This window comes from Glycine max, chromosome 15, assembly GCF_000004515.6.
Source record: "Glycine max cultivar Williams 82 chromosome 15, Glycine_max_v4.0, whole genome shotgun sequence".
Taxonomy (NCBI): domain Eukaryota; kingdom Viridiplantae; phylum Streptophyta; class Magnoliopsida; order Fabales; family Fabaceae; genus Glycine; species Glycine max.
The window spans coordinates 21,009,062-21,025,494 of NC_038251.2; the positions used below are offsets into that span (position 1 = coordinate 21,009,062).

Below are 16,433 nucleotides of genomic sequence, written 5' to 3' on the forward strand. Positions count from 1 at the left end.
CTATTTGTGTTGTCCTTTGTCCACCAAACAATGCAAAAATAAAAAGTTGTCAAGTAACTTAAGTGTTTATCTTGTGCTATTCTCCTCGGGTTGTATCTTAGTATAGATCAAATACAACCCAATAGTAGAGAGAAAAAGGTTACAAAAACCCAAAATTAACCAAAAAAGGGACATGTTATTTCATCTTTAACCTCTTGATTCTGCCTAAATTGACTTGAACATTAGAATTCTTGCAAATATACCTTTCTCACATGGAACATGAGAAATCACCATTAAAGGACCAACTCACTTCCTCGAGACTGTTGGTACATAATCACTTTTTTTTTGTTTGCACTTGTGCTAAACATTGCCATACATCCTAATTAAATTCTGATATTAATTTGTCATCAATATAAGTAATTTCTAACATTTTATAAAATGACTTAATTGCACTTTTAGTCTCTAAAGGATTGTAATTGTGCAATTTTGGTTCCTGGGATTCTAATTTCATGAATTGAGTCCTCCAAGTATTGCATTTGTGTAATTTTATTTCCTTTGTTTGTCTTTCATTAAATATTTAATAGATTTTACTAACATGGCATTGGATGATAACATATCGATAATATGATTGCCCATGTGTTTCCTAACACATACGTTGTTGACTTTTTTTTTTTGTACAAAAAAATATGTTGTCAACTTATTACAATATATGCAAATTAAACTTTATACATGAATCTTTCTTAAAAAAGAGCAATGTTTATCCTTTTTGCTATATCATCCATTTAGTCTTGTTAATATTTTATAAAATGAGTTATATGAATATCTAATATCTTAAAAAAATATTTTCTATGCACTATAAATTCTTCTATATTAACAAACCAATTTCAAACTATCAATTATATAATTCTTAAAATAGTTATTATAAAACAAATGAAAATTTATCATATAGGTTAGTTTGTAATTAGCTGAGAATGAGAGCGTTTATTCATTCTGTTTTCTATTTTCACCTTTTAATTATAAAACTGTTATCTTTTCATTCTGTTTTTGCTTTCAAAAATTTGTGTAGAAAACAGACAACAAAATTTCCTATACAAATCCTTTAAAACAGAAGCTGAAAAAAACAAAGTGACAATTTTGTAATTAAAAAAATAAAAACAAAAAATAACAACAAAACAAAATTACAAGTAGAACCCTAATGTCTCTTAAAAAAAGTAGAACCCTAATGCTCATACACTATTTACTGTTTAAAAATATATAATCTATTATTGTATTTGTTTAATAAACAAAAATATTGATAAGAAGACATCTATTTTTTTTTTTTTGAATTATTCAGTAAAACAATGGCAACGTATGAACGTAGTCAGTAGTTACCTCCCTCGGTCAGTGTGTGCATATAATGTTTCATACTTTTTTGACAATTTCTTGATTTCAGTTTTACCAGAGAGAAAAAAGAGTTTATAGCCTCTAAGATTCCTTTGCCATGGTATCACACACAAATTAAGAGAGAGAGAGACACAGAGAGAGACAGGCACTGTCTCCGCACAGAAACAGCATTTTCATCACATTCGTTCCTAACCTTTTCCTAATTTCCCTCTGTTTGACGCATGCTTTCTGTGGCTACCTTATATATTCTTCTTTCTCCCCATCTCTCTCCACTTCCTAATTTTGCTTCTCTTCTTCTCTTCCTTTCAATTTCCCATCCCTTTTTGATGCAAATTTCTCCCACCCCTTTTCAAAACCCGTGACATTGAGCTCTTGACCCATGTGAAATGATGCAGCAAGTCTGGATTTTGCAATTCTGGGTTGCTTCTCCATGGTTTGAGGGTTGATTCTGGCATCTTTGCTGGTTTTGGGTGTGTAGCTGTTGTTTGGATCCATGTGGGCTCAGCTTGTTTGTTGTTGTTGTTATTTGGTGTTTCTGGGTGGTTAAATTTAGTGTTTTTGGAGGTAGGGTTTGTAGTCTTTTGTGTTTTTATTGTAATTTCTCCAATTGGGTGTTGTGGTCTGGTGGAGTTGGAATCTGGGTGGTTGTGATTTTGCTGAATTTTTTTTCTGGTTTTTTTTTTTTTTTTTGAATTTTGAATTTTGATTCATGGAGGCTCGATTAGAGGGGAAAAACCAGTATTTGTATGGACCTGTGGTGCCTGAGGTGAAGAGTGTTGGGAAGAGAACTTTGGAGTGGGATTTGAATGATTGGAAGTGGGATGGGGATCTTTTCACTGCTAGGCAACTTAATTCAGTGCCATCAGATTGCAGGAGCCGTGAGTTGTTCCCTGCTGATCCTGAAATTCTTGTAACTGGTGATGCTTCTAACAATTTGTCTTCTGCATATGATGATGTTAACCTTGGTGAGGGAAAGAGAGAATTGGAGAAGAGGAGGAGAGGTGTTATTGATGAAGGAGGGGTGGAGATGAATGATGGAGCTGGTTCTCTTAATTTGAACCTTGGGGGTCAAGTATACCCTATCATGGAAGGGGAGGAAAAAAGTGGGAAGAAGACAAAGCTGACTGCGAGTACTTCGAGCCGGGCTGTTTGTCAGGTGGAAGATTGTAGGGCTGATCTTAGCAATGTGAAGGATTACCACCGTCGCCACAAAGTTTGTGATATGCATTCTAAGGCTACCCAGGCACTAGTTGGAAATGTTATGCAGAGATTCTGTCAACAGTGTAGCAGGTTAGTTAGGTTATGCAATTATAGTTTCTTGGGGAGCTAATTTTGTATTTATGATCTTTTCATCATATTAACATTTTGTAACATATATGGATGACAAATCTGGGGTCTGTGTGGTGTAAAGTTTTCAACCCTGTTACTTGTAGTTGATTGTTTAAAACCAGCTCTACGTGCATTTTTAATTTGAACATTTTTTCTTTAGCAGTTGGTACAACTTGTTTAAAATTATGTCAGGTTTCATGTTCTTCAAGAATTTGATGAAGGGAAGAGAAGCTGTCGTAGGCGTCTGGCTGGCCACAATAAAAGGAGGAGGAAAACGCATCCTGATGCAACTGTAGTTAATGGAGGCTCTCTGAATGAAGAAAAGGGCAGTAGCTATTTGTTAATGAGTCTGCTAAGGATACTGTCCAATATGCATTGTGAGTTTGTGTGTTCAGAGATATATCTACTTGGCATTCTTCATGACCTTAATTTATTTATTAGGCTGCTTATGGGCTTGTTGTTTTGTCTGTATATCCCCTGTATGAGACAAAACCTGATTATCATAATCATTGTTTTTAGAAAAAGGTGGAAGTTTCTGCATGGACGACACCTTGCTGACAAGCGTTAATTGATATCTTCGAAATTGTGGTTTATGCTTTAATGCTGAAACTTTTGTACCATAAATAAATCTTCTGAAGGGGCAAAATGGAAAAGACAACAACTAATTATTATCTTCAAGAAATGTTGCCTATATATAGCTAACATTATGAACTTCTGAGTTAGACGGGCATTGCACGATGAATTGAGTTGCCTAGTGTGTTGGACACTATTTTGGGATGTGGGGGAGGGTCAGATATAAGCAGCCTTATGCTACACTCATGAGTGGAGAGGTTATTTCAGTCACTGGAACCCATGGCCACCAAGTCACATGGTAGTAACCTTGCTATTGTGCAAAAGCACAATAAATTGTGAAATGAAACTATAGTCTGAGTTTAGCTTTAATTTTCTTGTTTGATATATGACATAAGGACAGTAGATTGGATAGCAGTGGTGCAAGTAACCAAGTAGTGGTGGCAAGCAATGGAGACTGTGGAGGTGATGGTTATTGAAGTATTAAACCTAGGTGGCTAGAGTTGTTATATAATATGTATGTGGGATGTAGATTGCATCTTATTTATTCTTGTTTCTTGGAAATAAGATTCGTGCTTTGGTTAAGAGTTGAGAAGGGCAGTAGATAGTTGTTTATATTTTCTAGGAATTATCATTCAGAATTAGAACTCTAATCCTGGAATTTAGTACTGGCCCCACTTTAATTTTAAGGACCAACGGGATTCTTTAGGTTGGTTGTCTCATTAATTGTTTTCCTAATTCAACTAGCTGGAAATTAATAGTATTATTTGTAAAAAAAACCAGAAAAATTTAACATAATGCTTGATGTTTATAAAGTATCTTTTATTGTTTGATATGATTTGCTTTTTTTTTTTCAAGCATAGGCTCTCTGCACTTGAATCTCTGCATTTAGTAGTATTTTAGTATTATTGTAACTAGTGAGTTTAGGTGCCCAACATTCATGACTTTAAGGTGAATTAGTAAAATCTTAAAAGGTAATTCAGTGTTGAATTGATAATGCTAACAGGGATGATTTGGAATGTGTTATCTTAAGTTATGAATATAATGTGTGGCCTGATTGTAGTGACAATTTAATGATTCTAATAGGGTTTATTTAAATGAAGGACTTGCTAGTTGCTATGATGATGTTATGGGTCTATTTTTTTTCCGATGGTATTGAAAGCGCAACTCCTTTTCTCTACTACGGAATTTCAATTGCCAAAAGGATGGGAAAATCATTTGGGTAATGAAAGTTAGCCCGGATTGATAATCAGAATAGTGATTCACTGTACTATCATTATCATTTCATTTCTATTTTGGTTTGTTTTCCATGTTTTGGGCACACAAATATTGGATAACTAGAAAGCTGGAAGGTTTAGCCTTCTAGTGAGTGTGTGTTCTGCTGAAATATTTGTTGGAAAAGATGAAAGTTTCCTTTTGAACTTATTCTAATTATCTATGCTTTTGAATCTTTTATGTCTATCTTCTGTAATGTTGGATTTCATTATTTGCATACTTATTTGACTCAACATATTCTACCTTCTAAAAATTGCAGCAAATGGCTCGGATAATATGAGGAACCAGGATGTTCTATCACATCTGCTGAGGAACCTAGCAAGTCTGACTGGTACAATTAATGGAAGAAATATAGTGTCTTTATTGGAGGGATCTCAAGATTTGGTAAAAGCTGGGACATCTGGAGCTGCACAGAATGTTCCAAACACAAATTCAAATGGTCCTGAACCGTCCCGTCCTTTATATTCTTCTATCAAAATGGATGATGGTCTAATCCATCGGGACCCTCCAGAGTCTTTGGTACAATGTGAGACGACTCCTGCTAATGATATGGCTAAAGAATGTATAGCTTCAGGCAATGATGAAGTAGGAAGTTTAAAATCTCCTTCAGTTCCACTGTCCACAAATGTACTTCTGTCAATGGATAGCCTTCCACCACAATCAATTGCAGCACAGACTACAGTTGGAAGAATTGGGTTAAGTAATATTGACCTGAATAATGTATATGATGATGTACAGGATTATGTTGAGAACACGAGGAATTGTCGTCCTCCTCTGCCTTCAGGAAATGGGTCTCTTGATCATCCTTTATTGGTCCAATGTGACTCTCTCAAGTCAAGTCCACCACAGACAAGTAGAAACTCAGATTCAACCTCTACCCAGTCACCATCTAGTTCTAGTGGAGAAGCTCAGGTATATTATTTTAATATTTTGGATTCATTTCCTCATTTCTGTATAAGTTTGTAATGTTCCTATTACTTTTATGTATAGACTATAAAGCATGCTTGGATTGGTATATTATGTTTATTTGGGAAACAACCTTACAATTCATTATTTTCTTGGTTTATTTATTTATAATCTTATCCAAATATTCATGTAGATTTCTCAGCCATAGCAAATCCATGGAATTGGATACCTGATGGCTGATGTAAATTTTTGAAAGTCATGCTTTTATATTTTGCAATTCAAATATACAGGGAATAGGTTACCATGTATAGTGTAATTTTGTTTTCTGGTGGCCTGTCAAAAGATTGTATTTATTGGCATGTTATTGTTTGTTTTCTGTTTACAGAGTCGCACAGATCGAATTGTTTTCAAACTATTTGGCAAGGCTCCAAATGATTTCCCCCATGCTCTCCGATCACAGGTACTTCATCGCCGCCTTGAAATTGCTATAAACAATTTCACTACACTGTTTTTTGTATAGTGTTTGATTTATGTTTTTCTTTGATTACCAGATCCTTAACTGGTTATCCCACAGTCCCACAGAGATAGAGAGCTATATAAGGCCAGGTTGTATCATGTTGACTATATATCTCCGCCTAGAAAATTCTGCTTGGGAAGAGGTATAATTTGATATAATATCATATATAGGTTGCCTACTGGAACAATGGGAACAATACTAAATATGCTTATTTATTACTATTTCATAATGCAGCTATGCTACAATCTAGGACCCAGCTTGAGAAAGCTTGCCGCGTCAAATGATTGTTTCTGGAGAACAGGATGGATATATACAAGAGTGCAGCATTCTGTAGCTTTTCTGTATAATGGTTTGCTCTCTATCTCGGCATGTTGTCTGCATTATTCTCAATTGATTATATTTCAATTAGCACTAAAATCTTCTATTATCTTATTTAGAGTATATTGCATTTCATAAATCTCTCCTGCAGGTCAGGTGGTCTTAGATGCACCATTGCGCCTCAAAAGTCCGCAAAGTTGTCAAATTTTATGCGTTAAACCACTTGCTGTTTCTGCTAGTTCTTGTGCTCAATTTGTTTTGAAAGGATTCAATTTTTTGCTGTCTAACTCGAGGTAAATCTCTATACGCTTGATGATTTGAATTTGTTTAGTTTAGACTTATGAGGTTCTTGCTCTAGAAGAGCGTAGATGGAGCCGCAGAGGCATATGTTGAGCTATACTTACCTCAGTTATTATACTGCAGGACATACTAATTCATAAGAAGAAATTAGGAAAAAGCAAAAAAGCATATAAATGTTTTTGTTGCTTGTTGTAGATATTTTGTATGCCTTAGATCTTGGGCAATAGGATTAGATAAAATTTTCAAACAAAATTTAACTTCATATGGTTAATGTTATGCAATACTTTTCCAGGCACTGAAAGTCTGAAACAGTTTTGAAAATGGATGAGAGAGAGACACACACACTACTTAAATGTCCAGGGTATAGTTTTTCCTGACCAGTTTATCACTTGTGTGTTGTATGGTAAAATAAATATAATGAAACATAAGATAAAAACATACTTATAATGAGAAAATTTATTTATTTATATATATAAAATGTTAAAGGTTGAGTGTGAGAGTATTAATCATTGAAAAGAATTTTGTAAAAAAATTAATTATTTACTTTAGAATGAATATTTTATATACCATGATTTCATTTGAAATTTATAACATGATCTTTAAACTAATGTTATAAATAAAATTCAAGTGATTTTCACTTCCTTTATATCCAATGTTTATTAACAATATTTTATTTGGTACATCATGTATAAGTTGAGTAAATAAGTATAATTTTTTATTAAAATAAAATAAAGTATTTGTTATATTTATAAATATTTAATATTTATTTTTTAAGCAATTAAAAGTATCTAACAGTGTGTATTTAATGCCCTTTAACTTAAGTTCCAAAAAAACAGGATAAAAGAAGTATGTATTATATTAATCAGATTGTATATAAATATCCAACAAACATTTTTCTCTTTTCACGTATTTAATTATTGGTGATATTTAAAATCATGAGTTGTAATCAAAATGAATTTCTATAATAATTTCACCTGATTAAGTTTTATAATATAATTCTCACGATTTTCTATTTGAATAAAGTGTGATATTATTTCACAATTCATTTGACATGTTTGCACTTTTAAGTAACTCCTTATAAATAATTGCTTTTAAAAATTGATATTTAAGTAAATCCAATATTTATCAATATATTGTTAAATTAAATTTTAATATTTTTTACTGTTTTATTAAAAATAATTTCCATCTAGTAATATAATTCAGCCTTAATTAAATATTTGAAATTCTAAAAAAATAAAATTATCTAATCATACAAATATTATTAATCTAACATTCAAAATTTAATTAAATAAATACTGTTCGATATTTTTTCAGTAAAATTTATAATAATGAGATGAAAGATAATAAAACGTATAATTATTGTGTTGTAATAAAAGAAATTATACCAATTATTTAAGGGATGTTATGATTTATTTTATAACATTCATCGTGCATACAATGATTTTTATTCTTTTATTATTTAATTTAATAATATTTTTGAATTTATTGCTAAAAAGATTGAAAAAAATATATCTAATTTATATATTTGATGAAAATGGAAAAGAAATACTGATATTTGTTATGTGATTAATATTTGTTATAATGTAAGGTAAATGTATTTTTAATCATTTAAATATGAATTTAACATTGTTATACAAATAAATATATATAATTATTAATGATTGATTGTTCAATCAACATGTAATCCTGAATAAATTTTAGAAAATATTTTTTCACATTTTTTTGAAGTGTATATATATTTTAAGAGAGAAGAAAATAATATAATAAATTAAGATTAAAATATAATTTTTTTCTCTATTTTATTCCATTCGTAATTTTGATCCTTTAATTTAAGATTGAGACATTTAGTCTTGTATTTTAAAAAATCAATGATTTCGCTCCCTTCATCCAAATCAATGTGTTGTCCGTTAAAAATTAACATTGATTGTATAATTTTTGTTTTTTTTAATGAACTTAAATGTATTTAAATTAAAAAGAGATTATTAACCATGATTAAACCCTTGATAAAATTGTACCAAAAGTGACATTGTACCCAAAAAAAAACCTTGATAAAATAATTATTAAACCCTTGATTTCATCTGTAAAAAAAAAACCCTGGATTTCATCAAACACTCAGATTGGTTAAAGCATGATAATCGCAAGTTTGAATCTCTCTCTTTGCGACGAGAACAAAAGGGTGGGGGCGATTTTGCTTCTGATGAAGCATCTAGAAGTTGGGGATTGCGTGAAAGAAGCATGCGGCGGCTGCACTATACACGTTGTGTTTAGCGAAGGAGAACAAGGTGGTGGGTCTCGCATGGTGGACAAGGCGGTGGGTGACGTTGGTGGAGTAAGGGGGATTCCGGTTCGTCTAGTTCGTGTTGTTTACGTTTGAAGATGGATTTTAGGTATTAGAAGATTTGATACCAGCAACCATGGTTTTAGGATTAGAATATTTGGCATTACCTTTTCTTTTGAAGGAACTTGGCACTACCTATTCAGCGAAGATTTGGAATACACAACAAGATCTTGTTACGAGTCCGAGAATTGTTTCGTCCCTTTTCTTTTATTTTTATTTTTTGTGATTAAAATACATTTCAGTTCATTAAAAAAATAAAATTATAAGTCAATGTTAACTTTTAACAGTCAACGCATTGAATTGGATGATGGAACCAAAATCACTGATTTTTTAAAATAAAGGACTAAATATCACAATTTTAAAATAGAGGGACTAAAATTACATTTTAACCTAAATTTAATGGATAATTTGGTGAAAAGAAAGAAAGAGATAAACATGAAGTTTTTAAGAAAGAGATAAAAAGTAATGAATATAATAGATATTGGCTTTGAAAATTTAAGTGTTAATGATAAATTGAAAAATATATCAGTTCTTGCCAAATGGCACTGTCAAAATCCGCATGGCAAAAGATTAGAGACCTTGCTAGACAACTCTTATATACATCATAGATTTGGGAAGGGAAGAAGATCCATGTTCTGGATTTTGTTTACTGCAATTGGACCAAGTTAATCCATTCCTTTTGATTTCAGGTTGCTCTGTGCACTTGAAGGGAAGTATCTGGTACAAGATAATTGTTATGATTTGATTGACAGTGTTGACGCAGCCAATGGACATCATGAGCTTCAGCATCTCAGATTCTCTTGTCATGTACCGAATGTGACTGGAAGAGGGTTTATCGAGGTGGTATCTACTCATGGTCATAATTATTTTTGAAAATATGTTTTTTGCGCTGGCATTCCTTTCAGCAAAGTTCATGAAGTAATTTTTCTTTTCTTCAATATGGACTTCTTTATCTTAGCTGAAGCTCAGAAGAAACTGGAGAATGCTTTTGAGACTTCATTAATTTATCTCAATGATTGGATATATACTGCTGTTGATGCCTGGTATTTGGTGACTTTAAGAAACTCTGAAGGTCCTGTATAGTGTTAGGTTCTGTTATGAATTGTTGAAAATCAATCTATAAATGAGAGTGTGTCCTAATTTGACATCACCTCTCCCCTTATGTATAAGAGATGCTTTATTCCTGATGCTAAACTATAAATTTTCAAATCATTTAGAAAAGGTTTAAGAAATGGCTGAATGGAGGCAAGTAATCTATCCTCAAAAAGCATGTAGTTAGATGATTTCTGATGATAAAGCAGACACTTGTCAAGTATTAGAATCAGATAAAAGATATTCTGCACAAATCAGATAAAAGTTATATTTGCATATATGATATGATATCTTTACTCAGGTGGAAGACAATGGTCTTAGCAGCTGTTCCTTTCCATTCATAGTTGCAGAGCAAGAAATTTGCTCAGAGATCTGTAAGCTGGAGAATGTCATTGAGGCAGCAGAGACTGCTGATGACATCCAAATAAAAACTAAACTAATGGAAGAAAAGACTCAAGCATTGTATTTCATACAAGAAATGGGTTGGCTCCTTCATAGAAGTCGCGTGAAAGTTAGGCTAGGTCCTGTGGCACCTGTCCAAGATAACTTCCATTTTAATCGATTCATGTGGCTTGTTGGCTTCTCTATGGACCATGACTGGTGTGCTGTGATGAAAAAGCTCTTGAACATTGTCTTTGAGGGCACTGTTGATACCGGAGATCATGCCTCTGTTGAGTTAGCTTTGTTAGAGATGGGTCTTCTACACAAAGCAGTAAAAAGAAATTTCCGACCTATGGTTGAACTACTATTAAAATTTGTGCCAGTTAAGGCTTCAGATGGTGGAGACAGTAATGAGAAGCAAATCAACAAGTCCCCTGACAGATTCTTATTCAGACCTGATACTGTTGGGCCTGCCAGGTTGACTCCCCTTCATGTTGCAGCAAGTATGCATGGCTCAGAGAATGTATTGGATGCATTAACTGATGATCCAGGAATGGTAATTCACTTCCTTCTCTTCTGTTTGTATCATATATATTCTGTTCATTTTTTAACTGTACCTAGAGTTTGGTTGGGGGTGGGGGGAAATGTAGGGGAGGGAAGAGGAGAGATTCTTTTAAAATTTAATTGTTTAGTTCAATTTTCAAGAGGGGAAGGGAGCAAAATCCCTTCGCATGCAATTTTTGCTTGCCTCTACTTATGTTTTGAAATCCAAAATTATATTATCATTTACGGAACATTAGGTAAACATAAGATTAATCGCTTATTTATTAAGTGCTTCTTTTGATAAGTTTCACCGTGAAATTTATTGAAATGAGTTAAAAAAGAATTGAGAAGGGTCATAAAACCACTTTTATAAGCTTCTAAACGCCTATTTGGTGCTTAGGATAAGGTAAGCTCAAATATGCTCCAAGCTCTTCCAAACACCCCTTAGAGGGATGTTTGGTATAAGGAAAGATTTTTTATATCTGAAAATCATAAATTCTAAGAATCATGATTCTTAAAAATGACTAAAATCTATTTGATTGGTCATAAGAGTAACGTAGTATTTTTATTGCAGTAATTTTTTTTTTCAACTGTTAGATTCACACTTCTTCCGTGGGAACAATTTTTGAGAAAGATTAAAGATAGCTAAAAAATTCTCAAGAAACAATAATGTTGCTTGATTTAAAAAGAAAAGGTCAAATATGGGAAATAAACATTCCCGTTATTCTTTTAATACTTAAAAGCACACTCCCTGTTCCCCACTTTTCACCTTCTTGAGCAAGCTCTTGTTCAGGATTCAGTTAATTGTCTATTAATTAAATTACATGTGGCAGGGTTTAGTATAAAATATTTTACTCCTATGTTTGTCATGTTCAGGTGGGAAGTGAGGCATGGAAAAGTGCTCAGGACGCTACAGGTTTGACCCCCTATGACTATGCATCCCTGCGGGGCTACTATTCTTACATTCAACTTGTCCAGAGGAAAACAAGCAACACATGCAAAAACCAACAACACGTGCTTGATATCCCAGGCAACCTTGTAGATAGTAACACAAAGCAGAAGCAATCAGATGGGCACAGATCATCAAAAGTTTTAAGTTTGCAGACTGAGAAAATTGAAACAACCGCAATGCGTCATTGTGGGCTATGCCAGCAAAAGCTGGTGTATGGTGGCATGAGAAGGGCACTGGTTTTCAGGCCAGCAATGCTGTCAATGGTGGCCATTGCAGCTGTGTGTGTCTGTGTAGCTTTGCTCTTCAAAAGCTCACCCAAAGTTTATTATGTATTCCAGCCCTTCAGCTGGGAATCATTGGAGTATGGGTCAATCTAATGTTGTATATCAGGTATTCTTTGCAGTAGGCCTGCACTTTTGTTTTTTGGGTTTGAAAGTCTTTAGTTCTAAGTATATACATCTGTGATAGTAGCTGTCATCAAAATATGTAGGGAAGGTTTACCTTCACTTCAGATGTTCGGCACAAAATGCTCACTGTTCTATCTAGCAAATATTAGGTAGATGGTGTTATTAGTTCATGTATATGCAAAGATAATAGGGTAAGCTTGCCGGCATTTAGGAGGGTACTTTGTATCAATCAATGATTATATAACATTTACTACAGGTGACTATACTTTGAACTTATCTTAATTTATTGATGTTATTATGAAAATTATATAAGCAACTAGATGTAGTTGACTAGTAACAAGAGAATTATGTAACTTGCAGGGGACTTAATATTGAATTTTGGTGTCATTATGTACCCCTGTTGTTTTCCACCATTGGATTATGTATTGAGATTTACGTAATACTATTTTATTTTCTATTTTGAATATTGTGATTTCTCCTTGTTATTTATCTGGTTTTCCTACAATTTTTCTTCCTTGTTCATCTATTTATAATGAAGGATTATAATCTCAATCTCTAACATTCAAGTAATTTATGTCTCGTGCATTTTTGGTTTGTATGTTTTTGTTATATTTTATTGCTCCTCGTAAATTCTTACAAGTTGGAAGGGAATTTAAGCCACTGCATATTGCTCTGTCATTGTGTTCCATTCACTGTGTTGGCATAATGGCATCCCTACCATCACTAACATGTAGCGAAGTGAGGCAAATTTGGTTTGCCTTCTAATTAGCAATTCACATTGAAGGTGAAATTATTATTTTCAAGTATGAATTAATAGTTGGATACAGATGACAGGAGGCGAAGTGGTGAGACTGATTTAACTTATTGTGGTCTATTTAGGATAGAAGGAACAAGTTGGTCTTTTAGCATAAACCTGACTCTTATTTTATAGGCAAATGTTATTCTCCACAGGTTGTAGAATGTAGAGGCATTCGGGGCTGTGGTGGAGTATGTAGACAACTATTTGAAACAGATTGCTTTTGTTTACAATGCTTGGAAAAATGGTACAAGAACTTAAAGGAGCTATTTTGCTGATCTAATGAAAGAGTATATGGTGCTAAAACATAGCTTCAACACCTGAGTTAGCGCATTCGTAAAGGGGAACGCAATGCAGTGGCTGATTGTTTAACAAAGTTATCATTTAATTTTTGTAAATTGTATCGGAAGGAGGATTATCCACATGAGAGAGATTCGCTTATTTTGTCTGATGTGCAGAATTTACTCTATGTTTTCGAATAAATAACAAAAAACAATAATGCCTTGTTCCATTAGGTGAGATCCGCTGCATGATCTTACAACATTTGATAAGTAAAAAAATCAAAAGTATTATTTAATATGAAATCTCTCTTGATAATTTCCTTTGACGTCTTTTTTTTTCTTATGGGATCTAGTCTTTTAATTGACATCTCTTGTGACCTACTTTGAAGGTGTCCAAACAATTTTCTCATATATAGTCGTTTCATATTTTATCATTCCTTATATGATCATATATCTATTTTAATATTATCATTTATACTAGGCATATTACTTCTACACCCTGCATTTTTTCATTAATTTCCAATTTACTATTTTTTCATTTTTCTTATTTGTTCATTCCTATTTTATTTTTTCATTACACCATTCATTGGTTTGCCCTTACATATGCAAAGAGGCTGTTTCCGGATTCGAACCCATGACCAACAAGTCACCAAGGCACAACTTTATCGCTGCACCAGGGCTCGCCCTCTTGCTTGGTATAAGTTAAAAAAAATATTTTAAATGTATTTTTTTATAAATTTAGTTATATTTATTAATATATTTGTATAAATATTATTACATTAAATAGTTTATTCAAGTGTATAAAATATGAAAAATTAGATATAAATTATTATATACTTATCAATTTCAATGTAATATATTAGTATATGAGGTAAAAAAATAATAAAATTATGTCATGGTATGTTTTAAAAATATTTATTGATATATCTACATAAATGTTTTGTCTAGTGTAGAAGATTTTAAAATAAATTTTGACATTGAATTTTTTTGAATAAATAAATTTATTTATAAATAATTATAATTAATTAAAAGTAATAACAATTCATATATTTTATTAAGAGATATATTATTATTATTATTATTATTATTATTATATGTATATAAAGGTTTGAATTATTATATGTCAATCCATATAAGCTATACATATGGAATTTCATTAGTTGCCGTTAGTTTGTCATTGAATTTTTTTAATGTTTTGTTAAGAATAACGAGTGGATATATGAGAACACTATGTCTAAAGAAATTAATATGAATGAAGACAATGGAGATGAATCTGGTATGTTTGAAAATATTGATTGTTTTGATGTTTTCAATACTTTTCAGGTATTGATTTTGTATTTGGTTAAACAAAGTAAATAAATGTCCTTAGAAGACTAAACATGTATTATCCCTTTTGTAGGTGTTTGCTACCCATGAGGACACATTGCAATGGGCTCGTACTATTACGTATGATATTGGTTTTGTGACTATGATAAAGAGATCAAACACATCAACTGGAAAGAGAGGAATAACCTCATTTGTTTTAATTAGTTGTGAGAGAAGTAAAAAATATAGAGCATACAAGAAAGATTTAGTACGAACAGTGACTAGCACTAGAAAATATGGGTGTTCCTTTAAGCTGTGAGTGAAACCATCTTAGGAGGTGAAGGGTGGATGATCAATTTAATATGTGAGACTCATAATTATGCATTGGCTAAGTCATTCACTGGATATTCATATGCTGATCGACTAACCGAGGATGAGAAAATTATTATTGGTGATATGACAAAGTCAATGGTTAAACAAAAGAATATCCTTCTCACTTTGAAGGAGCACAATGCCAACAATTGTACAACAATGAAGCAAGCCTACAATGCAAGATATGCATACCATTCTTCTATAAGAGACAGTAATAGTGAAATGCAATAATTAATGAAGCTACTTGAACACGATAACTATATTCATTGGCATAGACTGAAGGATGAAGATGTTGTACGTGATATATTTTGGACACATCCAGATGCAGTGAAATTAAGCAATATTTGTCATTTGGTATTCGTCATAGATAGTACATACACAAAAAACAGATATAAACTGCCTTTACTTGACATTGTTGGTGTGACATATTCTGGGATGACATTTTCAGCTGCATTTGCCTATTTGGAGGGCGAACATATAAACAATGTTGCTTGGACTCTTGAATGGTTTAGAGGTATTTTTATGAGACATGATGCAATCCCCCAAGTTATTATTACTAACAGAGATTCAACATTAATGAATGTCGTGAAAATTGTGTTCCCTGAGGCAACTAACTTGTTGTGTCGGTTTCACATTGATAAGAATGTCAATGCAAAATGTAAAACCCTTGTGGGTAAAAAGAAACGCATGGGACTATGTGATGGAAGCATGAGGGATTCTTGTGGATTGTCCTACTAAGATATAGTACAATGACTGCCTTATGAAGTTTGATTTGAAATTGTTTGCTCACTATGACTAGTGTTTGTTGACTATGTGAAACAAACATGGTTGATTCCCCACAGACAAAGATTTGTTAAAGCATGGACGAATAAGGTAATGCATCTAGGAAACACAACAACTAATAGGTATGAAAATTGTAAATGTATATTGGTTTTAATAAGAACACATTAATGGATAATAATTGTGTGTTTTTCAAATGTAGGGTTGAGAATGCACATTGGGCCTTAAAGAGACTACTGCAGAATAGCCTTGGAGACCTATGTAGTGTTTAGGAAGCCATGAACAACATGATCACTCTGCAACATACTGAAATTAAGGCATATTTCGAGACAAGCACACATGTGGTCAGACATGTTTTTAAAATTACCTTATACAAGAGACTAATTAACATGATATCAAGATATGCTTAAACCAGATTGTTGTTGAGTTAGAGCGAGTGAATTATGTTGGCATTGACAACTCTCCTTGTGGATGCCACATGATAAGCATAATCCGTCAACATTGATGTATCTTGGTGCCCGTTTGGAAAACCATGTGAATCACCAACTACATCCTCTGTAGCTGGATTGTGAGGCTCCTTATAAGGCTTGACAGTAGCATTATCCGTAT

The 16,433-nt window shown here is 32.7% G+C and overlaps 1 protein-coding gene across 1 annotated transcript; it reads left to right on the forward strand.

Moving 5' to 3' along the window:
• The first annotated feature begins 1,402 nt into the window (after positions 1 to 1,402).
• On the forward strand, positions 1,403 to 12,754 carry LOC100792774 (squamosa promoter-binding-like protein 12). Its single transcript, XM_014767882.3, has 10 exons — positions 1,403 to 2,652; positions 2,884 to 3,068; positions 4,796 to 5,448; positions 5,828 to 5,902; positions 5,994 to 6,101; positions 6,194 to 6,308; positions 6,429 to 6,570; positions 9,605 to 9,755; positions 10,309 to 10,944; positions 11,808 to 12,754. The coding sequence occupies exons 1-10, from the start codon at positions 2,072 to 2,074 to the stop codon at positions 12,258 to 12,260; spliced, it is 3,099 nt and encodes a 1,032-aa protein (XP_014623368.1). The 5' UTR covers positions 1,403 to 2,071; the 3' UTR covers positions 12,261 to 12,754.
• The last annotated feature ends 3,679 nt before the right edge of the window (positions 12,755 to 16,433 follow it).